Raw genomic sequence first — 23,587 nt, forward strand, 5'->3', positions numbered from 1 at the left:
AATTTCAGTTGGCAATAAAAACAACAACAACAACAACAATAGTAGCGGGATCAACTTACTGACCTGATTTTTTTAATACTTCCCAAAGAAACTTCAATCATCAGATCCTGTCTCTGGTCAATTTCAAGATTAGAGCATTTCTCACTTAACAGGATGCCTCTGAAGACCCCTCACACCTAATAGCACTATGCGCCTCCAAGTGCACAGACTTGAAAAGACACAAACATGGTATCTCTTTGTTTCTTTAATGTTTCGTGATTGAGTGGAAGATGAACCGTCTTCTGAGGCTTGTGATGCATGTCCAGAGATGTTTTTTCTCAGTAGCCAATGCCTGCCCCCAGCCTCTGTGCAGGAATAGTCAGAGATCATGATCCAAAGGACTTTTAGATACTCCCTTCTGTGACTGGTCTTCCCAAATTACATTTGGGCTAATTTGATTGACTCTGGGGTGTAGGATTTTGAAGTATTACAGAAGTGATTGCAGAATTGGGACTGGCTAAATTTGCACAGTGCAATTTTTGTATCAGTGGCCTTGAGAAGAGTCCTTCAAATACTGTATCAGAATTATGAGTGAGAATCTTGTAAATAATTGGTTCAATGACTGAACAAGGGGAGGAAGCAACAAGGAAGCCTGCCTTTCTCGAGTGCCTGGGTACAATATTTTGCCTCACCATCCCTCTAGTATGAAGTTATTGGTTGAAAATCATTTAAGTTTTCCTTCATTATAAAAGCTCCAGTACTGAGTGATATTCCCAAATTGTTTATTATTTTGTTCAGTCCCCAACAGGAGTTTATTTAGATATAAAGTTCACCATGATGTTGCTTGAAATATTCTCACCTTATCTTCTCATCTTCTTCTGAGTCAATTTCTCCTGACAAGGGGCAAGGAACTTCTCAAGCACCAGCAGGAGTCTTTTTCACACTGTGGAACAGTCCTTCTAAACCTCTGTTTCCCTCCCCAACACCCCACAATCAGTAGGAGTTCTACTGCTGCTACAGCAGTCAGTGAATCTCGTCTCCCAAGAGATTGGGTTGCAATCCTCTGAGGTTTTCACCCTTCATCTCCCTTGACCAGTTTCCTAACAGTCCTCTCTTCTCACAACACAAAACACAAATACTCTTTCATATCATTTTGATAGTGGTAAACTGACTGACATGGATTCTCAATATGAAAAAAATAATCAAACAAGTTTTTTAAAAGGAATGCTACCATGATTCCCATGCAGATGGGACCATATGCAATGATGAGGCCTAGATTCTAAAGAGCAAGGGTATGTAATGCAGACAGGAAATTAACAAACTTGTAAGCAGGGCTTGCAGGCTAGGATTTAGTTGGAAGTGGGTTTGTATGAATGGGGATTGGAAATTGGTAGATGAACTCTTGGCATTGTCTCAAGGTGCACATCCATTTCATGGGTAGTGGATTTTTAACACCTAGAGAAACCAGGGCTCTAGGATGTTTAGTCCCTTTAACATAAGGAAAGAGAAGATTCTCCGCCTTCTTGTTCCTTACTTCTGTCCTTACCCCTACTAAGCCAAGACGTTCAATGCTATATGATGGCTCTTCCAAATCCATTTCATCTGAAGAGCCTGCAGATTTTGTGTATGTTTACAATTGTGTTTTGTGTTGGAGCCAGGATGCACACTTGAGTCTCTTTACTCCAAGTTCTCTTTCTCATAAGGATGAGTAACTAATAATAGCTTGGTATGTTATACTTTTTTGGTAGTGTTGCCAGATAAAATACAGATTTCAAGTTCAATGTAAATTTCAGATAAACAGGAAAAGAATTTGCAGTAAAAGTATGTCCAAAATATTGCGTGGGACACAGTTATACTAAAAACAAATTCATTGTTTACGTGAAGTTCAAAAACCAAATTCAGTTAGGCATTTGTTATTTTTCTTTGCTAGATCGAGCCACCCTATTCTTTCAGGTACTTTGAAATTTAAGGGACTGTAGAAATTCTTGTTCTAGGAATCTAGTGCAGAAACAGAGGAGCCACGATACCCGTACAAAGACAATCATTGGAAATATCCTCAGATGTATTGGAACATATATGAATTTTCAACTAGAAAAAACAATGAAGCCATTTTTAAAAATGAAAATAGATTGCCTTCATTTTTAGTTGCATGGCATATCTCTGGAAAGATTTTAATGAAACAGATAACACTGGTTTCCTCCGGGAAAGAGGATTGGGTTGACAGGGGAAAGAGGTTGGGAGGAGGACTCGCCACTGCATATTCCATTTTGCACAATTTAATTTTGAACCATGAGAAGGTGTTACTCGCTTAAAATATTATACTAAGATCATTTAAAAGGTAAAAAACTAAATCTTTAACAGCCATGGAATACTATGAGAAAGACATTTAGTGAATTCTGTTCTTGGACATGGGGGTTGCATGACAGTTTTTTGATGGACGGGGGCTTTCCAACACAAAGGATCATTAGTAAGGCTGGTCCGGCTGGATGTTGGTTGGAGCACAAGGACCACTTCCTTAGGAGTGATGTACATACAGCAGTCAAAGACACTGGATCTGCTGAGACAATCCTAATTTCAAATACTCAGTTCCATGTGGCCATAAATACACAAGTGTTTATCAGACTAACACTTGGGTATTTTGTTCAGAAAGTCTAGTCTCTGTTGAAGTAAGTCAAGAGCCAGGTAGGAAGCAGAGTGTGTTGAGGGACACAAAACTAGGTTGATGGATAAAGACGTGAAAGGAAGGGACCGTCATGTCCAACCTCGGTGCCATGAATCAAAAAAACAGTTTATAAACTGCCTAAAGAGGCACACGCCAATTGTGTTGCCACTGTGTGAGGTGGAAGGAACTTCTGGTTCTTGCCTACCTGCCAGAGCCCTCGTGAAATGTCCCCCCACCCCACCCCACCAAGACCCACGTGCCCTCTGCCCCTCCCCCACTGCAGAATGTTTCAGCCCACATTCTCCTATTTAGATTCAAACTTGTCCCTCCTTTACTTGGATCCTGAGCAACTGCTAAAGCAGGTCACTCTCTGGGTCCTGGTCTTGACTTTTCTCATTGAGGCTACCAGGCAGCAGTAGTCCGTGCCCAAGCCTGCAGGATGGCTTCAGAAGGAGGTAAGCCTATAGGCTGGGGGTGTGTTCTCAGAGACCCTGCCATCTCTCACATCCTTCGGGTTCACACGTGACACTTCACTGTGGGCACATAGTTGGACTGAAGTAGAGGGAGAAGAGAGCACTGAACACAAGCACATTTCATCTGGGGAGACTGGGGAGCCTGAAGAAACCTGAGACTGCACTGGGGAGGAGGGGTCATTGGAGGTAGATCAAGAGGAATTTCCCTGGCTATGGAGAAAGGATGGCAGCAAGGATGACAGGTTGATTCCCCACGACGCCTTTGGTGGCTAATGGTGGCCGTGGACCCAGTGCCCCTGGGGCTTGCAACCTCACTGTCCAAGTCAGGTCACAAGGGAGTCCAGTGGAGGCCCCCCAGACTCAGACCTTTATCATTACTCAGGGCCCCCTCACCTGGAGCACTCCAGGGGCCCTCAGCAGGAGTGCTGCATGTCCTGCACCCGTATTCTTAGCAACCCCTGTGATGGAGACCATTGTGACTGCTCCAGCTGTTGGAGTTACTCAGGCTGGCAAGGGAAGCTGGACCCCAGGCTTTCCTCCTCAAGCTCCACCACTAGCTGCCCAGCTGGCCCCTATCATTCGCCCAGTGAACTATGGGCCTTGGCCACATGGCACTTCCAGGGAGGGCAGCCTGGCCACCAACCAGTCCTACGCCTCTCACGGTGACTGCTCTAACCCCCAGAGCATGTACAGTAACTTCCGACGTTGGCAGCGCCTCAAACAACTGGCCTGGAGACACCTTCCCCAGAGTCCTGATGCAGAAGCTCTTTCCTGCTTTCTCATGTGAGTGAACACTCAGGGGGTCGTGAGCTTATTGGAGCTTTTAGATAAAGAGGAACTGGGGATGGACTCGCAGGTTAGTTTTCTAGGGATACTGGAAGCAAGGTCTGAGGGCGATGTCCATGCTATGAGAAGGCACATTGTCGGTCACTGGAAGGCACAAGCCTGCCAGTCCATGACATCATGACTGAAATGTGCCTTTTCTCAACTGACCCCACCACCCTGAGAGTCTAGCCAACTTGCTCTTCCATGATTCTCATGGTAATATGGACTGAAGACTTGCAGTCAGAGAGGGTCGTGGTGTAAGGTGAGGAGCCAAGGAGTGGATGCCACAGTCTCCTGTGGTGCCGTCTCCTTTCATACAGGACTTGATGTACGTGGCCGGGGGAGGTCACTTCGGAGGAGGGGGAGGAGTGCGGGGCCCAGGAGAGCGCTTAATGCACACCTCGACTTCATTGTTGTGGAGAATTCCACTAGGAACAGGGTGATGGTAGAGCTCTCCTAAGGGCGTGGGCTCTCTCCCACTAGAGCTGTGAGCCTGGCAGGCATTTCCATCCTAAACCTCCGGTCCCTCGTAAAAAGGGGACAATCACACTTCACTCAGAGGACTGGGCAGAAGACTCGCAGCCTTGAAAAGGAAAAGAGCTCCCCAAGGCACAGTGTCCCAGCTGTAGCCTGGGAGTGGATGGTCATCCTCGGTGAGTGTGAGGCGGTGACAGCAGTGGCCGGGAAGGCTTGTCTTTGCCCTCCCAGACCCCTGCCTCTCACCCTCCTGCTGCTCAGTCATGCTGTGTGGAGTGATGTGTGGTCCACATTGGCCGGTGGGGTCAGGCAGGTGGGGGCTGGGCTGGGCACGGAGACTGACGCCAAGGTCTTACAGCCCAGTGCTTCGATCCGTGGCCCGCCTGAAGCCCACCATGATGCTGGAGGGGGCACTGTGCAGGGCCGTGCAGGAATGGCAGCGCAGAAGCAACTTTGACCGGATGATCTACTACGAGATGGCGGAAAAGTGAGTCAGCGTCCTGGGCCCAGGGGCTGCGTGGAGGGTGAGGCGAGTGGGTGAGGGCAGGGTCTGGCCGTGGGGGTGCTCATCAGAGAGGACAAAGGAGGTGGGCTGTCACCCAGAACAGGGGCCCCACAGCCCAGAGGCCCTACTGTCCTCCAGAAACCCCTCCCTCACCTTGAGGGTTTGGGTCTTCTGTCCTTCCTCCACCAGGAGCTCTGCCCTCCCCTGATTTTGACCTACCCTTGCCTTGACATGAAGGTCTCAGGACGGGGCAGGGTGAAGCTGTGAGTCCAGTAGGGGTCCAACTCCGGCCATATGGGCTGGACCGGAGAAAGAGCTCCACCCGCCAGCCTGCTGCTTCTTTAGTGGTGGGTGGCTGGCGGCCACTGACATAGATTTGGAACCCCCTCTCCTCATGAAAAGTGGCCTGAGTGGGTACCCTGGCATCCCTGAAGAGGCTGGGAAAGCCAGCTGTCATCAACCCAAGGGTCACTAGCCCTTCCAGTGTTTGCTCCATGGTAATCCCCTTGGTTTAAGAAACAAAACCAAACAAAAGAGCGCCTCTCAGAGGAAAGGAAGACCTCTCCTCTAAGCTCAGCATCCACATCGTCCAGCCTCTCCTGAGCCCTGTCTCCAGATCTATGTTCCAGGACTCTCAGTCCCAGCCCAGGGTTCTGGATTCGGGCAAGGACCCCTGTGGGGAACACATGCCTGTTCCATCCTCTGGCTGTCAGCCCTTCATGTGGTTATGAGTGGGGTCGGGGGGCATGAGGAGGGTGCCCCCTGGGTCAGCCACGTGTCCCATTGACCTGGTTCAATTCAGCGACCTGGGTCTATGCTGTTGAATGCCTTCCAGTGCTGGTGAGGCAGCAAGGGTCGCAGATCTTGTATCAGTTCCAGGAGCAGCTCTCTGCTGTGAACAGCACCTCACAGGGCCTTGACAGCCTCAAGGCACATCCTCTCCCAATCCCTCATTCTTGGCTGCCTTTGTTGGGCTCCAGAACCCAGGCCTTTTCCTCAGGGTGGCCTATGCCTCCGTCACCCCCCAGGTTCATGGAATTTGAGGCCAAGGAGGAGATGCAGATTCAGAAGTTGCAGTGGATGCAGTGTGCGCAGGACCTGCCTCCTCCAGCCCCACTGAAGCTGGATCCTCGGGGGCCCCCAAGCCCCGAAAGTGGGCCTTCAGCCAGGCACCCAGGTTCCCACTGGAGTTGAAGGCACAGGTAACAGGGGCCTAGGGTTGGCTACTGTCCCCATGTGGATCCTTATCCTTCAAGACAGGGGCATTGGTCTTTCAACCAAAACAGCCACCGAGGCGGGAGGCGGGGGCGTGGGGTCTCAGCTGCCCTTTGTCACTATGGGGTATTGACTTGGTCAGTTTTGTAACTCCTCTCACACCTCCCTGTCAAAGGACCCCACACAAAGTCTGCCTAGGAAGTGGGCTTGATGGGCAGACCCCTAGAAAATTGGAGGTTCCCCACTTCCTTACTTGTGACTCTCTTAGATGCCCCACTTACCTCCCCTCTCCAACAGTGCATGAGGCTTCAGGTGGTCCTGACCCCACCCACACCCAAATCAATGTCCCCCAAGCAATGCCCTCACCAACGTGCGCTTGGTGGTCAGGAGGTGGACCGGGAGTCCCTCACCTTCCTTCCCTTCCTCCTGTTCTGTCTCAGCCTGTGTTCCCAGGATGTCCAGCCCCAGGGCCCAGCCCTCCCGCCCAAAGCCACACAGGTCCCAGCGGCCCCCAGAGCCCAAGGCACCCAAGGAGATTCCCCCTGAGGCTGTGAGGGAGTATATGGACATCATGGAGGCACTGGTGGGGCCCGTCCACTCAGCCACAGGCGAGTCAGATGCAGAAGGTGGAGAGGACGGAAATGAGCTGAAGCAGGAAGAGGACGGCACCTACTCGGACCCGGGCCTCTTGAGCTACATTGACAAGCTGTGTTCCCAGGAGGACTTTGTCACCAAGGTAGGATAGGCATGGAGCCTGGGGTCTACAAGATGCCAGGGCATGGAACACTCAGCACCCAAGATCTGGTTCTGCTCAGGCCATTGAGGCTTAAGCTCAGCTCCTTGTTCCTGAGCCTGGTGTTAGGGGAGGTTTACACAGATGTATGTGTGTACATGTTTGTGCCTCTTTGTGTGTATGCCTTTGTGTGTCTGTGTATGTGCCTCTGTATATGTGCTCTTTTGTATGTGACTGTGTATGTGCATGTTTGTGTGTGTATGTGCGTGTATGTGTGTGTGTGTGCTGACCATCCCCGCCTTGTGGAGGAGAGTGGGGTGGGTCTCTGCTTTTCACTTTCCCTCCAGGTCTTCTTGTCTCACAGGCTACTCCTGGCCAAGGATGCTCACAGCCTCTTCTTTCTGTCCGAGGTGGAGGCAGTCATTCACCCTTGATTCCTGGCAGAATTGCTTTCCCCAGACCCACAGCTGGATCTCTTGGCCCTAGCGGAGGAGCTGGAGCAGGAGGAAGGGCTCACCCCCGAAGAAATGAGCCAAAGGAGGGAGAGGGACACTCAGGGAGCCAGGGGACCCCACAGGAGGGGGACCCCAGGTGATCCAGGGGACAGGGGAACCCAGATGTCCCAGGGGGGCCAGAGGAGGGAGGGATCCCCGGTAGAACAGGGGACACAAGGGACACCCAGGAAGACCAGGGCACGGAGGGACCCCAGTGAACAGGGGAGAGGTAGGGCCCCAGAACTGGAGGGCCACCTGGCGCTGTCCATCCCTCCCCTGACTGGGAGGCCTGGCATGGGGAAGGGCCCGTTCCGGGGTGGGTGCAGTGCAGGGTGAAAGGAAGGAGAGGATGGGGAGCCAGGAGGGGAGGGAAGGGCACAAAGCTGGGAATAAGGTGCAGGAGGATGGCAGGAATGTCACAGTGTCTGTATTTGGATTCGAGTTCTGGAGTCACTGTCCATCACTGTCCTCCTCCCTCCTACCAGCTGGTGCAGAAACAACTACTGGCCTTGAAAGAGGATGAGGGTGTGCGGGCAGCCCCGAGTCACAGTGCACCCGGAATGGGCTCAAGTCCTTCTGAGTCCGACGCCGGCCAAGGTGCCCAGAGGCACGACCAAGACCCCCATCTAGGGGTCAGTGATGAAGCCTGCCCACCAGAGATTGATTCTGAGGCTCCTTGTAGGCTCATCCAAAGAGACACTGGCCTGTGCAGGCCCAAAGCCTTTGTTTCCTCTCGAGGACGTCAGGAGGTCTATCCATCCTCTCCCCAGGGTCAAAGGCACGCTGGCCCTCTACGGGGACCCAGGGATGCATCTATGCTCAGAGAGGCCTCTCCTGTTCGGGAGGCCTGAGGGCCCAGGGACGGGTCCGGTGAGGACGAGGAGGAGCTCCCCAGCCTGGCCTTCCTCTTCGGCTCTCTGCTGGGTGTCCCAGAGTCCTGCCCATGCCTCAGGCCTGGCCTCCCCTGGAGGTTGGGGGGCCCAGAGTGCTCCCCACGCCCCCTCCCCTCAGAGAAGAGACCCCAGCCCAGCTCCACCAGCTGCTCCCAAGTCGAGGAAGAGGGCTCTGTTTGGACACCCAGCTGCTGCTGAGAAGCTGCCCATCCCCGGGGCTGGCCTCCAGTGTCTGGGAGGCCAGCCTTGGCTCTGGGGCCGGCTCTCCCCTCACAGCCGAGAAAGAGAAAGCGTGACCTGTGTGTCACAGAGAAGAGTAAGAAGAGGATAAGAAGCACTGCAGGCAGTAGGGAACAGCTGGGCCGGCCCTCCAGGGCGGCTCCCAGGGGAGCCTAGGGGCTCCTTGTCATCCCAGTGCGGATCCTAGATGATGTGGGGGGAAGGGAGGGAGGGCAGGACCACCAGGGTGGGGAGAGGGAGCGGGATTGTGGGAGGTTAGGGAGGTGGGAGAGGTGGGTGTGGCCAGGTGTGGGTGGGAGCAGGACCTTTGGAGTGATGTATATAAATTGTGAATAAAGATAGTTTTGGTGGGAAATGCTCTCAGGCCACTGTCATCTTGTTCATGTTGAGTTGCTCCACAGAGAGTGATCCTGAGAGGAAGGAAGGATGAGGGAGGTCACAGGAGCTCTGGATCTACAGGTGGCCAAACCTTTCCTCCACATAGACAAGGACTCCTCAGGCTGCCCCTGGGAACACACACAGCTCTCACTTTCCCCAGGGACCCCCTCATCATCCCCTTATCTAAAGCCTGCTTGGCTAGGGGCCTTCTGGGGCATCTGTACCATCTTCTGCATCCCAGAACCTTCTGGGGAGGCAGAGCTGCTTTTGTTCCTTTCAGCCCTCTGGACACTCACCAGTTTCTAGGATGGAGCCTGGAGACAGCCCTTATCATTATGGAGCTTCTCTCTGCTTCCCTGAAGTGGCCAGGTGATGGCGCTGGGATGACCCTCCACTCATCCAGGGCCTCCTGTGTGGGTGGCCTGACCAGATAGGAAAAGTCTTGGCCATGGGGACAGGACTGTCTGCCTCATCGTAGCGGGAGCAACCTCTAGTCCCACTGGGATTATTGCAATGTGGAGAGTGGCGGACGCAGCTACCTCTTAGTCCCAATGAGGATGCAACAAGGGGAATGGGTGCGGGGAAATTCATGGGGCACCCGTGAAAGGTGTGTATAAGGGTAATGACAGTTGGGCCCCTTTGTGGAACTTGTGGGATTTCTGTGCAGCAGCATCTCATTCAACTGAGGGAGGAGGACCCATCTGGCTGTGGCTGTGGGGACTGGCCTTAGGGGCCTATGGGTGTGCAAAGGCACCCCAGAACTATACTGTCCCTTCCCTTTCCACCCATGGCTGGACATGTGTGTGTATTGGTATCAACACTGATTTGTATTCCCATATAAAACAGTTCCTCCTAACAAACTATGACCGCATTTCACAAGAACAGCTTGCTCACAGGGGCAGCAGTGGTGGGGGAGAGGTGTCTGTGGCCCCAGATCTGGGTGGGAGCTGGGATCCATGCTGAGGAGTGTGGAGGCCTCAGTCATCGTCCTGTGGGTGCCGGCAGAGACTTCGAATCATCAGAGTAGGGGAAATGACCCACTCATAAGGGTGAGACAAGCAAACAATGAGGGGCAGGGAGCAGACCCCTGCTGTCTCCCCGAACTGCCCCCCCTCCCAGTCTGCTTAGCCCCCGTCATGGCCTGTGCTGGCCCACCTCTGAAGCCCCTTCCTCCTAATGCACTCAGATGCTCTGATCCTTTGTGAACCCGCCCTGGGCCTCACCCCCCCTTCCCTGCTGGCCAAAGCCTCTTCTCCTGCTTCTGAGTTCTGATTCCTTCCCCAGGACCCAGGCGGGGTTGAGACAGCAGAGACTCCCTAATTCTCCCTCCTCCTCCCTGAGATCTTGACAATCACCTTTGTATGTTTCTATGATTTTAACTACTGTAGATACTTCATGTGAGTGGCTATGATATGTCCTTTTATGAGTGGATTATTTCACTTAGCATAATGTCTTAGAGGTTTATCCGCGTTGTAGCATGAGACATGGTTTCCTTTTATTTCAAGGAAGGAAATATTTCATTGTATTTATAGACCCCATTATCCGTTCATCTGTTGATGGACATTTGGGTTTCTTTACATCTTGGGTATTTTGGATAATGTTATGATGAATGTGGGTGTGGAAATATCTGTTTGAGATCCTGCTTTGAATTCTTTTGGATACAAATCCAGAAGTGGGACTGCTGGATCACATGGTAGTTATATTTTTAATTTTTTGAGGAAACTTCATATTGTTTTCCGTAAGGGTTGTCCCATTTTACACTCTCACCAACAATGAGAAAGATAGCCACCATCAAGAACTTGGTATATATCCATATTATAAAAATGTTTATGCTTTCAGCACAGCTGTAGATAATCAAAATTATGTATAATAATAATATTTTTGGTTATATATGGTGTCATGTAAATCATATTGCCTTTGGCTTCTTCTTTTAACATTCTTACTTTAAGACAAATTGATATATTAGATGTTCTTTAATTTTTTAATTATTTATAATTTTGCATTGTATGCATACATTAAAAATAATTTATCAGTTCCCTTGTTGGTGAACTTTTATAAATTATAATGTGACAGGGTAATCAATTCCAGAGGAAAAGCTTTTCCTTTCAGAACTTTGAATATTTATTCCATCGAATATGGCTTTTGTTACAGTTTTTTCAAATTATGCCATCAGTACACTGTTTCATGGTGGGTGATCAGTTTCTTTGCTAATTATTTTTTTTTAAGATTGTCTTTTGTCTTTTGTGTTCTCCAGTTTCTTGACGTGTGATTAGTTTCAGGTTAAAAAAATTTATCCTCCATGTAATCTATTTTGCTTCACTAACTGATAATACACATTCTTCATCTCATCCAGAACATAATATTATCTTTTTCAAATGTTACTTCTACTCATTCTCTCCTGTCTCTACTTCTAGAACCCTGGATATATGTATATTAGACCATCTTATATATATTCTCTATGTCTTCATCAGCTTGGACAGCTATAACAAAATGCCATAGACCTGGTGGCTTGAAAAACAGATGTAATTTCTTAACAGTTCTGAAGGTTGGAAGGCCAAGATCAAGGTGCCATAATTCAGTTCCTGGTGAGAGCTCTCTTCCTACTTTTCAGATGGTTGTCTTACTGTGTCCTCACGTGGCAGAGAGAAAGAGGGATCTCTCTTGTGTCTTTTCTTCTAAGGGCACTACACCCATTATGAAAGCTCCATTCCCATGACCTAATTACCTCCCAAAGGCCCTATCCCCAAATACATTGAAGGTTAGGGCTTCAACATAAGAATTGGTGGGGGGGATATACGTCCATAGCATTCTGCCCCTGGTACCCAAAATTCATTTCCTTATTGTATACAAAATACATTCATTCTATCCCAACAGCCTCAAAAGCCTTAACTCATTCCAACATCAACTGTAAAATTTAAAGTCCAAAGTCTGAGCTAAACACCATCTAAATCATATATGGGTGAGACTGGAGGTAGTATTCATCCTGAGGCAAAATTCCTCTGTAGTTGTAAATCTGTGACCAAGACAAGTTAAGTGTTTCCAAATACGATGGTGGGACTGGCATATAATAGACATCCCTACTCGAAAAGGAAGAAATAGGAAAGAAGGAAGAGGTGACAGTTTCCAAGCAAGTCCAAAGCCTAGCAAGGCCAATCCCATTAGATCTTAAGGTATGAGAGTAAGCCTCTTTGGTTTGATGCTTTGCCCCCCAGTCCCGCTGGGGTGGAAACATCATCCCCACAGCTCGGTGGGGCAGCCCCACTCCTTCAGCTTGGTAGGGTGCCACCCACACTGCAGCTCTCTGTAGGGCCTCCACCTACACCATGACTCTCTGTGAGGGCGACAATATCACATTTTGAAACCGAGGCCCCCTGGGCCTGTGGTGGGATTGACAGACCCCATGACCTCGGAATCACCTTTGGGGTCTTCCCTTTTCTTCAAGAGGAGTACACATTCACAGCCGAATTGCTCTAGTCTCCCATTCTGTAGAATCCAAGAATTCTGACAGCCTTCCCTCATCCTGCCTGGCTTTCTCTGTCCCCTGCTAGTTCAAACTGGCAGTGTCCCTGCTGGTTTAATCCTTCTCTATTCCTTGCCTCTGCTGAGATGACTAATTAAATTAATAACACTCCTGCTACACCCTTCGAGTTTTCTTCAGAACAAGCTTTCTCACTTTCAAATATGGATAGGCTGAGAAGTTTCTAAATCTCTAAGTTCTGATTTCATTTTGCTTAACAATTTGGTCTTCAATTTCTCTCTCTCCTGATGTGTTTTACTGTGAGCGGTGATGAGGAACCAAGCTACTTCTTCCAAACTTTGTTCAGAGATCTCCTCAGATGAATATACATTTTAATCACTCACAAGGTCTACCTTCCAAAAAACACTAAAACACAGTTCAGTCGAGTTCTTTGCCACTTTATAATAAGAATTGCCTCTCCTCCAATTTCTAATAACGTGTTCCTCATTTCTGTTTAAGACCTCACCAGAATAGCCTTTAACGTCCATATTTCTATCTGTTCATGATTATTTCTGTATTCTCTACAAAGATGGAGATTTTCTCTCCAGTGTGCCTCTTTTCTTTCTGAGCCATCGCCAGAATCACTTTTAATAGGTAAGGGCTAAAAGGCCTTTATGGTGATCTCAGCTTTTTTTTAGCATGCACTTCAAATCTCTTTCAGCCTTTACCGACTATCCAATTCCAAAGCCACTTTCACATATTTAGGTATTTGCTACTTCTTGGTACCAAAATATGTCTTAGCTCAAGGGACTATAATAAACTACCACAGACTGGGTGGCTTAAACAACAGACGTTTATTTCTCACAGTTCTGGAGGATGCAAAGTCCAAAATCAAGCCACCAGCAGACTCTAGGTCCATAAACTTCTCATTCATAATTTCTGACCATTTCTTTTCTGTGCTACATTTTAGCTAATTTTTCACATCTATTATCCATGTCATCCACTTCCTCTTTATCAGTATCTGATCTAACTTTTTCCCATTCACTTTGATACACAGATGTGTGATGTTTGTATGTTGAATTTCATCATATACTATAAAATATTCAATTTCAATGGTCAAGATTTACTAACATAAATCATTTTTACTGTTGAAGACAGAACATTCTTAACTGGAACTGGCACTGTTAATACAAGTATATGATAGTGAATAGAAGCCCAAGTAGTACAGTTTGGTGCCACTCCTTGATTTGGGTTAAGGTGCCAGCACTTCTGCCACCTTTGCTTTTGCACCATCAGTACCTATGTCAACACAATTGTTCCAGAGTAAATCATGAGATTAAAAAAGTTTCACCAACAGTTTGAATATTACAGCATCATGTTGTTTGTGATCAAGCATGAAGATCATCAATATTATCTAGTGCTAGTACTAGAAAAATTCAAGAAAAACAGCAAACCCAGTCATTTTTTGTTTCCTTTCCCATTTGAAAAGCTGCAAGCAACATTTTTTTGCCCTTTAAAGGGCTCATATGTCTCTGTTTAAAATATTCCATTCCTCTCTCTCTTTTTTTAAATTCATTAATTTATTTATTTGTTTTTAGGTGCGTTGGGTCTTTGTTGCTGTGCGCAGGCTTTCTCTAGTTGCGGTGAGCAGGCTTCTCATTGTGGTGGCTTCTCTTGTTGAGGAGCACGGGCTCTAGGCGCACGAGCGTCAGTAGTCGTGGCACATGGACTCAGTAGTCGTAGTTCGTGGGCTTTAGAGCACAGGCTCAGTAATTGTGGAGCACGGGCTTAGTTGCTCGGCAGCATGTGGGATCTTTCCAGACCAGGGATCAAACCCATGTCCCCTGCATTGGCAGGCGGATTCCCAACCACTGCACCACCAGGGAAGTCCCAATTCCTCTCTCTTTAAACGTAAAGTGATTGGACTTAAAGCAGTGCTTAAAGTTTACTGGTACTATAATCCTTGTTCAAAATTGCTCTGTGGCATAAGCCACAATGCAGTGAATTGTTGACACCTCCAAATCCCAGGGAGGCCCCTGAGTGCTCTCTCAGGAGGAAATTGAGGTCAGGTGTATCTGATGGCCTGTGTGCTCTCTGTGCTCCTGGTGATGTGTGGGGGCTTTCAGGTGAGTGCAGTGGGTAGACTCATGGACTCTTAGTCTTGGCTGGGGGAGACAGCACTGTCGGGTTTATTTTTCCACATTTGCCTCCTTTTGTGTTGCCTTTCTCCCAGTTGCATTTAGCCTGATTAGAGGGAAGGAGGAGATGTCGGTAGCTGGGCAGGTGGTTCTCCAGGAGCAAATGTCAGGGACGGTTGTGTGGGCAAGATCCCTAGGCCCTATCCTGGCAATCTTGCTGTGCACTGAGCAGTCCAGATGAATGGGGTCCTTGATCAGAAGTCCATGGAACTTTTGGCAATCTGTGCAAAATTTGGGATCTGAGGATGGACTCAGAAATTTCAGCAAGGATTTGGCGGTATCTTACCCTCGGGCTGTTTAAGAGCCCCTGGTTTTGAATGGCATGAAGCACCAGAGAGCCTTTGATCACATTCTATACAGCTGTCCTGTGTATGGCCCTCCAGCAGCAAACCTTCTCTGCTGTGACCTCAGGGCAGGCCCCATCCCCGCCCCCAGGCTCCTGCCCTGTGAAACATGAGGGTGTAACGCAGGCTGATTGTCAGTGCTTGGCTCCTGGCTTGCCTGACTCAAAGTATGGAGCATCTGTTCACCTTGTGCTGGTACCCTTTCCAGAATCAATGGGCTCACAGCCCAGACATTTATGCTGAGTCTGGGGGCAGCTGTGCCATGAGAAGCCATGTCTTGTCACTTGGCGCAGGGAGCACCTCCTCAACAGACCACACTTTTCATATGGGCCTCCTGCTCTCGTGCCCTCTTGTTTTGTTCTGAGGCAGGTGGTTGTGATGGCCAGTACTGTGGGGTCTTGTGACCTCAGAGCAGACACTGGAGGCTGACTGACCCCACAGAGGTGGACAAGGATGTGGCCTAAGGCGATGGGTCCCTTCTGGGTTTCTGCCTCTCCTCCCTGACACCTGACCCTTGCTCTCAAAAGCTCACCTTTCTGTTGTAGTTGCCTCACCAGGGAGCAGTGATGGGCTTTGCCCTGCTGACCTATACCCTTGGAGTAGGTGGCCACAGCCTGGCTTGTCACACACTGGGGAAATCCTACACTGGGGAAGTCAGGATTGTGCCTTGCTGGGCTTGGAACCCAGGTAGAAAGGTAGATGGTGTGGGTCTGAGGGACTGATGCCCCAGCCGCAGGACAGGTGACTTCTCCTGGGAGAGGTTGCCCATGGCCCCCTTTGGCCCCTCACTCCTGCAGAGGTGCTGATAGACGACCCCTGCAGGCCACAGCCTCTGTGCATAGGATCTGCCCAGTATCACATGAGAAGCCAGGCCCAGGAGCCTCGCTCTCTCTGAGAGCAGCTGGTCATCCCAAACTGAGGGGCATCTTCTCAGACAGAGGGCACATAGCTGACCTGCAACTGACATATGGACTCTTCCCTGGGCTTTACCCCTGAATTTACCTCCATTCTTGTCTCCTGTCTCACGGCCCCTGCCTTTTCCCCCAGACACCGGAGATCTCCAGGCTTGGGTGGAGTATGACATGTTGTCAAGCTCAGTGGTGTCCACGTCACCAGCCCCCTGGAATCAAGCCCCAGGAAGCCTTTGAGGGAGCAAGACCAAGGACTTTAAGAAGACTAGGGTTAATGTTAAGGAGCATAGATTGTAAGATGAGGAATTTCACTAGTGTTTTTCAACCTGTAAGAAGAATGAAATAGAAATTGCAGAATTGAAACTTGCACAGACATCAAGAAATAATAGTTTACAGGCCTCAAGAAATAATAGTTTAACAAGTGACACATTCACAAAATCAGAGAAAGGACCACCATCCACAGAGTGTGCAAAGGAGGTGCCTAATCCCAAGAGCAGCAGCAAGGCAGGTGCTGGGCAACGTTTTGTATGTAATATACACCAAAGGGAACCTTGGCCAGTGATACCAGGGAAAGGCTATCATGGTGAAGGTGCACTCATCTCCAACACCCTCACTTGAAATCAAAGTATTGGCTGAAGAAACAGACTTGACAGAGAGTTTGGCCACCTGGCCTGGGTTCTCCCTACAAAATGCCATGTTTCTCCAAGAACAGGGCACAATTTTCCAAAAGGAAAATTGAAAGGAGTCACAGTTTTCCGAATCATAGACTGCATATCTTAACAGTACAGCTATTACAAATTTGCACCTTTGTTTGAAGGGAATTGTTAAGTGGTGGGTAGGGAGTGATGTGTTCCAGGGAGGATTTGGGCCCTCTGGGTTGCAGGTGACCCTCTTATCAGACAGGGCAATTCTGCCAGTAATTCATCCCTGCCTTCATTCCTCAGGTGGTAGGGATACAAAGGGATTAAAAGGGGTGCGGGCAGAGGACAGCCGTCACTGACAGCACAGAGCCATCACCTACTGTCTCCTCAACTCCTCTGCCCATATAGCCACCGAGGGTACCAGCTTCTTTCTTTCACGGCAGCTGTTGATAGCACACCATCATCCAAGGAGTTCTTGAGCACCAGCTTTGCACCACTCAGCAGCATAATGGAGAAATCAAGGATGGTCCATGGAAATAGCTCAGGGTCTTGTTTTAGGGCAAACGAGCTTATTCTGCAATATGTGCTTCTTAGTTAATTGGGGTTCGAATGTCCTTCCTTTTATGAAATGATGTTGATAATGTTTGAAAAATAAAAGGTTGGCAACCCCATGAGAAACTATGCTTTTGTCTGAGTGGGGTTGGAGACCAAGAGGGAGTAATGAAAATTATGGCTGTTGAAGTAGTGAGAGGACAGGGCTAACTTGTTCAAGACTGCCTCCCTGTAGGAGGAAGGCCAGCCTTCCTCAAGACTTCATGGACACATAAAGCACCAGAGCCCAAAGTTTGGGTCCCTCTCCTGGACCCTGGATCCCTACTGGATACCTGTGTGCTGGCCCAGAAAAAAGTGTGCAGTGGGGACCCACAAACTCCCCACTATTCCTGTGTCTGTGAACTTCCCCTGATAAACATGACTCCAGCAGCCAGGGTTACATATTTTTTGGGAATTCACTTATGGTTACATGTGCAAAAGACTGAGAACTACTATGTAAAATTAATATTTCAAAACTTCAGTTCAGTGATATTTGAAGGACCTCTATAAAGTAACTAAACAAACATAATTGCATTTTATTCCACTGTGTCCAAAGTCTAACTTTTAAATTGTATAAAAATGAGAGTGAGAAGTAGAGAGCCTCCAAACGTCTGGAAATTAAGATACACACTTCTAAATAATCCATGGGGTTCTTTTTGAATTTTATTTTTTTTTTTATACAGCAGATTCTTATTAGTCATCAACTTAATACACATCAGTGTACACATGTCAATCCCAATAGCCCAATTCATCACACTCCCACCCCCACCCCCCCGCCGCTTTTGCCCCTTGGTGTCCATACGTTTGTTCTCTACATCTGTGTCTCAATTTCTGCCCTGCAAACCGGTTCATCTGTACCATTTTTCTAGGTTCCACATATATGCGTTTAATATACGATATTTGTTTTTCTCTTTTTGACTTACCCTGTATGACAGTCTCTAGATCCAACCATGTCTCAATAAATGACCCAATATCGCTCCTTTTTATGGCTGAGTAATATTCCATTGTATATCTGTACCACATGTTCTTTATCCATTAGTCTGTAGATGGGCATTTAGGTTGCTTCCATGACCTGGCTAATGTAAACAGTGCTGCAATGAACATTGGGCTGCATGTGTCTTTTTGACTTATGGTTTTCTCTGTGTATATGCCCAGGAGTGGGATTGCTGGATCATATGGTAATTCTAGTTTTAGTTTTTTAAGGAACCTCCATACTGTTCTCCATAGTGGCTGTATCAATTTACATTCCCACCAACCATGCAAGAGGGTTCCCTTTTCTCCACACTCTCTCCAGCATTTGTTGTTTGTAGATTTTCTGATGATGCCCATTCTAACTGGTGTGAGGTGATACCTCATTGTAGTTTTGATTTGCATTTCTCTAGTAATTAGTGACGTTGAGCAGCTTTTCATGTGCTTCTTGCCCATCTGTATGTCTTCTTTGGAGAAATGTCTATTTAGGTCATCTGCCCATTTTTGGATTGGGTTGTTTGTTTTTTTAATATTGAGCTGCATGAGCTGTTTATATATTTTGGAGATTAACCTTTTGTCCGTTGATTCATTTGCAAATATTTTCTCCCATTCTGAGGGTTGTCTTTTCATCTTGTTTATGGTTTCCTTTGTGGTGAAAAAGCTTTGAAGTTTCATTAGATCCCATTTGTTTATTTTTGTTTTTATTTCCATTACTTTAAGAGGTGGATCAAAAAAGATCTTGCTGTGATTTATGTCAAAGTGTGTTCTTCCTATGTTTTCCTCCCTGAGTTTTATAGTGTCCGGTCTTACATCTAGGTCTCTAATACATTTAGAGTTTATTTTTGTGTATGGTGTAAGGGAGTGTTCTAATTTCACTCTTTTACATGTAGCTCTCCAGTTTTCCCAGCACCACTTATTGAAGAGACTGTCTTTTCTCTGTTGTATATCCTTGCCTCCTTTGTCATAGATTAGTTGACTATAGGTGCATAGGTTTATCTCTGGGCTTTCTATCTTGTTCCATTGATCTATGTTTCTGTTTTTGTGCTGGTACCATATTGTCTTGATTACTGTAGCTTTGTAGTATAGACTGAAGTCAGGGAGTCTGATTCCTCCAGCTCTGTTTTTTTCCCTGCACACTGCTTTGTCTGTTTGTGGTCTTTTGTGTCTCCATACACATTTTAAGTTTTTTGTTCTAGTTCTGTAAAAAATGCCATTGGTAAATTGATAGGGATTGCATTGCATCTGTAGATTGCTTTGGGTGTTATAGTCATTTTCACAGTATCGATTCTTCCAATCCAAGACCATGGTATATCTCTCCATCTGTTGGTATCATCTGTAATTTCTTTCATCAGTGTCTTATACTTTTCTGCATACAGCTCTTTTGTCTCCCTAGGTAGGTTTATTCCTAGGTATTTTATTCTTTTTGTTGCAATGGAAAATGGGAGTGTTTCCTTAATTTCTCCTTCAGATTTTTCATCATTAGTGTATAGGAATGCAAGAGATGTCTGTGCATTAATTTTGTATCCTGAAACTTTACCAAATTCATTGATGAGCTCTAATAGTTTTCCAGTGGCATCTTTAGGAGTCTCTATGTATAGTATCATGCCATCTGCAAACAGTGACAGTTTTACTTCTTCTTTTCCAATTTCTATTCCTTTTATTTCTTTTTCTTCCCTGATTGCCGTGGCTAGGACTTCCAAAACTGTGTTGAATAATCGTGGTGAGAGTGGACATCCCTGCCTTGTTCCTGATCTTAGAGGAAATGCTTTCAGGTTTTCACCATTGAGAATGATGTTTGCGGTGGGTTTCTCGTATATGGCCTTTATTATGTTGAGGTATGTTCCCTCTATTCCCATTTTCTGGAGATTTTTTATCATAAATCGGTGTAGAATTTTGTCAAAAGCTTTCTCTGCATCTACTGAGATGATCACATGGTTTTTATTCTTCAATTTGTTAATATGGTGTATCACATTGATTGATTTGCATATATTGAGGAATCCTTGCATCCCTGGGATAAATCCCACTTGATCATGGTGTATGATCCTTTTAATGTGGTGTTGGATTCTGTTTGCTAGTATTTCGTTGAGGATTTTTGCATCTGTATTCATCAGTGATATTGGTCTGTAATTTTCTTTTTTTGTAGTATCTTTGTCTGGTTTTGGTATCAGGGTGATGGTGGCCTCATAGAATGAGATTAGGAGTGTTCCTTCCTCTGCAAATTTTTGGAAGAGTTTGAGATGGTTGGATGTTAACTCTTCTCTAAATGTTTGATAGCATTCACCTGTGACGCCTTCTGGTCCTGGACTTTTGTTTGTTGGAAGATTTTTAATCACAGTTTCAATATCATTACTTGTGACTCATCTGTTCATATTTTCTATTTCTTCCTGGTTCACACTTGGAAGGTTATACCTTTCTAACAATTTGTCCATTTCTTCTGGGTTGTCCATTTTATTGGCATACAGTTGCTTGTAGTAGTCTCTTAGGATGATGTGTATTTCTGTGGTTTCTGTTGTAACTTCTCCTTTTTCATTTCTAATTTTATTGATTTGAGTTCTCTCCCTCTTTTTCTTGATGAGTCTGGCTAATGGTTTATCAATTTTGTTTATCTTCTTAGAGTACCAGCTTTTAGTTTTATTGATCTGTGCTATTGTTTTCTTGTTTCTCTATCATTTATTTCTGCTTTGACCTTTATGACTTCTTTCCTTCTGGTAACTCTGGGTTTTGTTTGTTCTTCTTTCTCTAGTTCCTTTAGGTGTAAGGTTAGATTGTTTATTTGAGATTTTTCTTGTTTGTTGAGGTAGGCTTGTATAGCTATAAACTTCCCTCTTAGAACTGCTTTTGCTGCATCCCATAGGTTTTGGATCATCTTGTTTTCATTGTCATTTGTCCCTGGGTAGTTTTTGATTTCTTCTTTGATTTCTTCAGTGATCTCTTGGTTATTTAATAACGTATTGCTTAGCCTCCATGTGTTTGTGTTTTTTACATTTTTTTCCATATAATTCATTTCTAATCACATAGCGTTGTGGTCAGAGAAGATGCTTGATATGATTTCAATTTTCTTAAATTTACTGAGGCTTGATTTGTGACCCAAGATGTGATCTATCCTGGGGAATGTTCCATGCACCCTTGAGAAGAAAGTGTATTCTGTTGTTTTTGGATGGAATGTCCTATAAATATCAATTAAGTCTATCCTGTCTATTGTGTCATTTAAAGCTTCTGTTTCCTTATTTATTTTCATTTTGGATGATCTGTCCGTTGGTGTAAGTGAGGTGTTAAAATCCCCCACTATTATTTTGTTAGTGTCGATTTCCTCTTTTAGAGCTCTTATCAGTTGCCTTATGCATTGAGGTCCTCCTATGTTGGGTGCATATATATGTATAACTGTTATTTCTTCTTCTTGGATTGATCCCTTTATCATTATGTAGTGTCCTTCCTTGTCTCTTGTAACATTCTTTTTTTAAAGTCTATTTTATCTGATGTGAGTATTGCTACTCTAGCGTTCTTCTGATTTTCATTTGCATGGAATATCTTATTCCATCCCCTCACTTTCAGTTTGTATGTGTCCCTAGGTCTGAAGTGGGTGTCTTGTAGACAACATATATATGGGTCTTGTTTTTGGATCCATTCAGCAATCCTGTGTTTTTTGGTTGGAGCATTTAATCCCATCACGTTTAGGGTAATTATCGATATGTATGTTCCTATTACCATTTTCTTAATTGTTTTTGGTTTGTCTTTGTAGGCCCTTTTCTTCTCTTGTGTTTCCCACTTAGAGAAGTTCCTTTAGCATTTGCTGTAGAGCTGGTTTGGTGGTGCTGAATTCTCTTAGCTTTTGCTTGTCTGTAAAGCTTTTGATTTCTCCATTGCATCTGAATGAGATCTTTGTCAGGTAAAGTAATCTTGGTTGTAGGTTCTTTCCTTTCATCACTTAATATATGTCATGCCATTCCCTTCTCGCTTGTTGAGATTCTGCTGAGAAATCAGCTGTTAACCTTATGGGAGTTCCCTTGTATGTTATTAGTAGTTTTTCCTTTGAAGCTTTCAATAATTTTTCTTTGTCTTTAATTCTTGCCAGTTTGATTACTATGTGTCTCGGCATGTTTCTCCTTGGGTTTATCCTGTATGGGACTCTCTGTGCTTCCTGGACTTGGGTGGCTATTTCCTTTCCCATATTAGGGAAGTTTTCAACTCTTACCTCTTCAAACATTTTCTCAGGTCCTTTCTCTCTCTCTTCTCCTTCTGGGACCCCTATAACGCGAATGTTGTTGCATTTAATGTTGCCCCAGAGGTCTCTTAGGCTGTCTCCATTTCTTTTCATTCTTTTTTTCTTTATTCTGTTCCACAGCAGTGAATTCCACCTTTCTGTCTTCCAGGTCACTTATCCATTCTTCTCCCTCATTTATTCTGCTATTGATTCTCTCTAGTGTATTCTAAGTCTTTGTCAAAAATTTCTTGCATCTTCTCGATCTTTGCCTCCATTCTTTTTCCAAGGTCCTGGATCATCTTCACTATCATAATTCTGAATTCTTTTTCTGGGAAGTTGCCTATCTCCCCTTCATTTAGTTGTTTTTCTGGGGTTTTTATCTTGTTCCTTCATCTGGTACATAGCCCTCTGCCCTTTCATCTTGTCTATCTTTCTGTGAATGTGGTTTTTGTTCCATAGGCTGCAGGATTGTAGTTCTTCTTGCTTCTGCTGTCTGCCCTCTGGTCCCTTCTCTTATTTTAATTGAGCATTCTATGACTCCATTTTTTCTCCTCTCAATAGTTCGTGTATATGTGTGTATATATATATATATATATATATATATATGTATGTATATATATAAACATATTTAGTGATATCCTTGATTTTGTGTTATACATTTACAACTAATCTAAGTTCAATTTCATATAACATTATACTGCTTCATGGGTAGTGCAACTACTTTGTACCAGAGTATTCCCAATTCTTCCCTCCTGTTCCTTATAACATTACTGTCATTCATCCATAAGCTATAGTCCATCACTGAATACATAGTTATTATCACTATTTTGAACAAACTGTTTGTTAGATTGATTAAGAATAAGAAAAATAAACGTTTGTATTTTACCTTCACTTATTTTTTCTCCAAAATTCTTCCTTCCTTTATCTGATTTTCTGTTATATATCATTTTCTTTCTCTATGTAGAACTTCTTTTAACATTTCTTGCAAGGCAGGACTACTGGCAAAAAAAAACCTTAAATTTTGTTCATTTGAAAAAGTCTCTGTTTCTCTCCCGCTTTTGAAGGATAATTTTGCTGAATACAGAATTCTATGGTGGTGGCTTCTTTATTTCAACATATAAAATATTTTACTCCACTCTCTTCTTGCTTGCATAGTTTCTGAAGAGAAATCCAATGTAATTGTTTTCCTTGCTCCTCTACAGGTAAAGTGTTTTTTTCCCCCCCTCTGGCTTCTTTCACGATTTTCTCCTTATCTTTGATTTTTTTTTTTTTTTGCAGTATGAAAATGACATGCTTAAGTGTAGAATTTTTGGTATTTATCTTGTTTATTGCTCTCTGAGATCTCTGTATCTGTGGTTTGATGGCTGTTATTAGTTTTGGAAAATTATCAGTCATTATCAC

General features: G+C 45.6%; 1 protein-coding gene across 1 annotated transcript in view; it reads left to right on the forward strand.

Moving 5' to 3' along the window:
- The window catches only part of LOC114883786, a 46,990-nt gene extending 38,413 nt beyond the window's left edge, over positions 1-8,577 (forward strand). The window contains 6 exon segments of the mRNA XM_029201811.1: positions 3,797-3,897; positions 4,775-4,903; positions 5,950-6,123; positions 6,577-6,872; positions 7,280-7,460; positions 7,849-8,577. Coding sequence (XP_029057644.1) covers positions 3,797-3,897; positions 4,775-4,903; positions 5,950-6,115 — 396 coding nt within the window. The 3' untranslated portion in view covers positions 6,116-6,123; positions 6,577-6,872; positions 7,280-7,460; positions 7,849-8,577.
- The last annotated feature ends 15,010 nt before the right edge of the window (positions 8,578-23,587 follow it).

Source organism: Monodon monoceros, unplaced genomic scaffold, assembly GCF_005190385.1.
Source record: "Monodon monoceros isolate NGI ecotype Baffin Bay Population unplaced genomic scaffold, NGI_Narwhal_1 Super_Scaffold_5, whole genome shotgun sequence".
NCBI classification, from domain to species: domain Eukaryota; kingdom Metazoa; phylum Chordata; class Mammalia; order Artiodactyla; family Monodontidae; genus Monodon; species Monodon monoceros.